Genomic DNA, 1,615 nt, shown 5'->3' with positions numbered 1-1,615 from the left:
ATCCATGAGCAGATCATCCTCTTGCTCCATTTGAGGACTCTGGAATTGATCTGTTTTAATTTAAGGCCTCGTATTGCTTGACCAATACTCATGTCTTATCAGGTTCATTTAATATGGGCCTATCAGCAGCTGAACCATGTTCAAAGAATAGCCAGATATTGATGTTAAGTATAAATAGAGAAATCTTTATTTATAAAACTTTTACACAAAATATATCTGTAAAATCGAATATGTACACTTTAGTCAACAGAAAACGGAGAGCAAGTGCATACATTGTGGAAAAAAGTCTCCATACCATGTACCCTTAATCTTTAACATGAAGAAAAAGTATTAAGCTATTCGATATATTGTATTTCTCATACATCGACTCAAACATGCCAAGTAATATCCAGTGTTTGGACCAGTGGACTATCCGACTAGAAAAAGTGGTGCAGATCACTATTTCATTAGTAGTCCTCACTGACCGAGAGAGGCAGTGATAACTTGGATTTAGTGTACAAAAATAAGTCTTCATATTTAACAATGCATCGTATAATACAGATGAGAATAGTACATCGTTATTGTTTTCTTTGATAAAAGGGAGATTCATCCTCCAAAATGTTCACTGTCAAGGATGAGAAGTCTCTCAATTATGCGTGTTCCACTCTCAAACGTTCTCTCGAGCTGATGGTAAGTCTTTACTACCACCATGTTATGGAGGTTCATGTAGTTATGTGTTCATTTCGGTTTCTGCTGACTGTACTAGTCAATTGCACTTTTAAAATAGATGTCAAGGAAAACAAGACTCCGCCGTCTTCATCCTAGCAAGTCCTAGCCCGACAACTCCTGCCACGGCGAGCACTTTTTCTCCCCTGGTAGTTACATGCAAGGGCAGTGTAAGGATGACAGTGGGTCTCCTAGTCTGGCTGCTGTATCTTCCAAATCTACCAGAGTAAAAGTCCAGAGGAGGGGTCTCATCACACTTGCAATGCCACAGTTGATTGAGTTCTTTTCACTTTTCATTACAAAAACATCAGTATCTGTCGAACCAGGTAGTGAAATCCAGGAGTTCTTGATCCTCCGAACTAAGTTGCTCGCAGCTTCCTTCGTCGGAAGAGTAAGTTGACTGAGGCGACTCTGGTTCGGCAGAGTATGTGTTGGAGATAGTCGGCGAGGGGACACCGCACTGGAACGCCGCCGAGACCGCGTCATGCTCGTCCAAGAGTGACTGGAGCGCGCGGATGTACTCTACGGCGGAGCGAAGAGTCTCCACCTTGCTCATCTTCTTGTTGGCCGCCCCGTTCGGCACGTGCTGGCGGAGGGTCTGGAAGCCCATGTTCACCTGCTTGACCCGGTTCCTTTCGCGCTCGTTGCGTCTGGCCACAGCTACGGGCAGCTCCTGCGGAATGGCGTAGGCAAGCCCATTGAAGCTGAGTCTCCTCTTGCAGCGCAGAAGTTCGGGCGAGCTCGAGCGCTGTCTTTTCAGCACCTTCGTCTTGCTTGGGTATGCCTCCGCGTTGGGCAGAGCGCACTCTTGTGCTGGAGCGTGCAAGGTGATGGTGGCACGCCTCTCAGAGAGTCCGAAAGAACCAAAACCTGGTGCCATCTCCGTAGTTGTGATGGTGGTGGTCTCCAT

At 45.9% G+C, this 1,615-nt stretch overlaps 1 protein-coding gene across 1 annotated transcript; it reads right to left on the bottom strand.

The window, feature by feature from the left end:
• Positions 1 to 1,012: 1,012 nt before the first annotated feature.
• Positions 1,013 to 1,615, bottom strand: LOC308368084 (achaete-scute homolog 1b-like; the record flags this gene model as incomplete). The annotated part of the gene is made up of 1 exon (XM_080842141.1): positions 1,013 to 1,615. One exon carries the CDS (start codon positions 1,613 to 1,615, stop codon positions 1,013 to 1,015), a length of 603 nt encoding a protein of 200 aa, XP_080698267.1.

The sequence above is a fragment of the Sprattus sprattus genome (genome assembly GCF_963457725.1).
Source record: "Sprattus sprattus genome assembly, chromosome: 7".
Lineage (NCBI taxonomy): Eukaryota > Metazoa > Chordata > Actinopteri > Clupeiformes > Clupeidae > Sprattus > Sprattus sprattus.
This window is presented reverse-complemented; position numbering and strand designations above follow the sequence as displayed.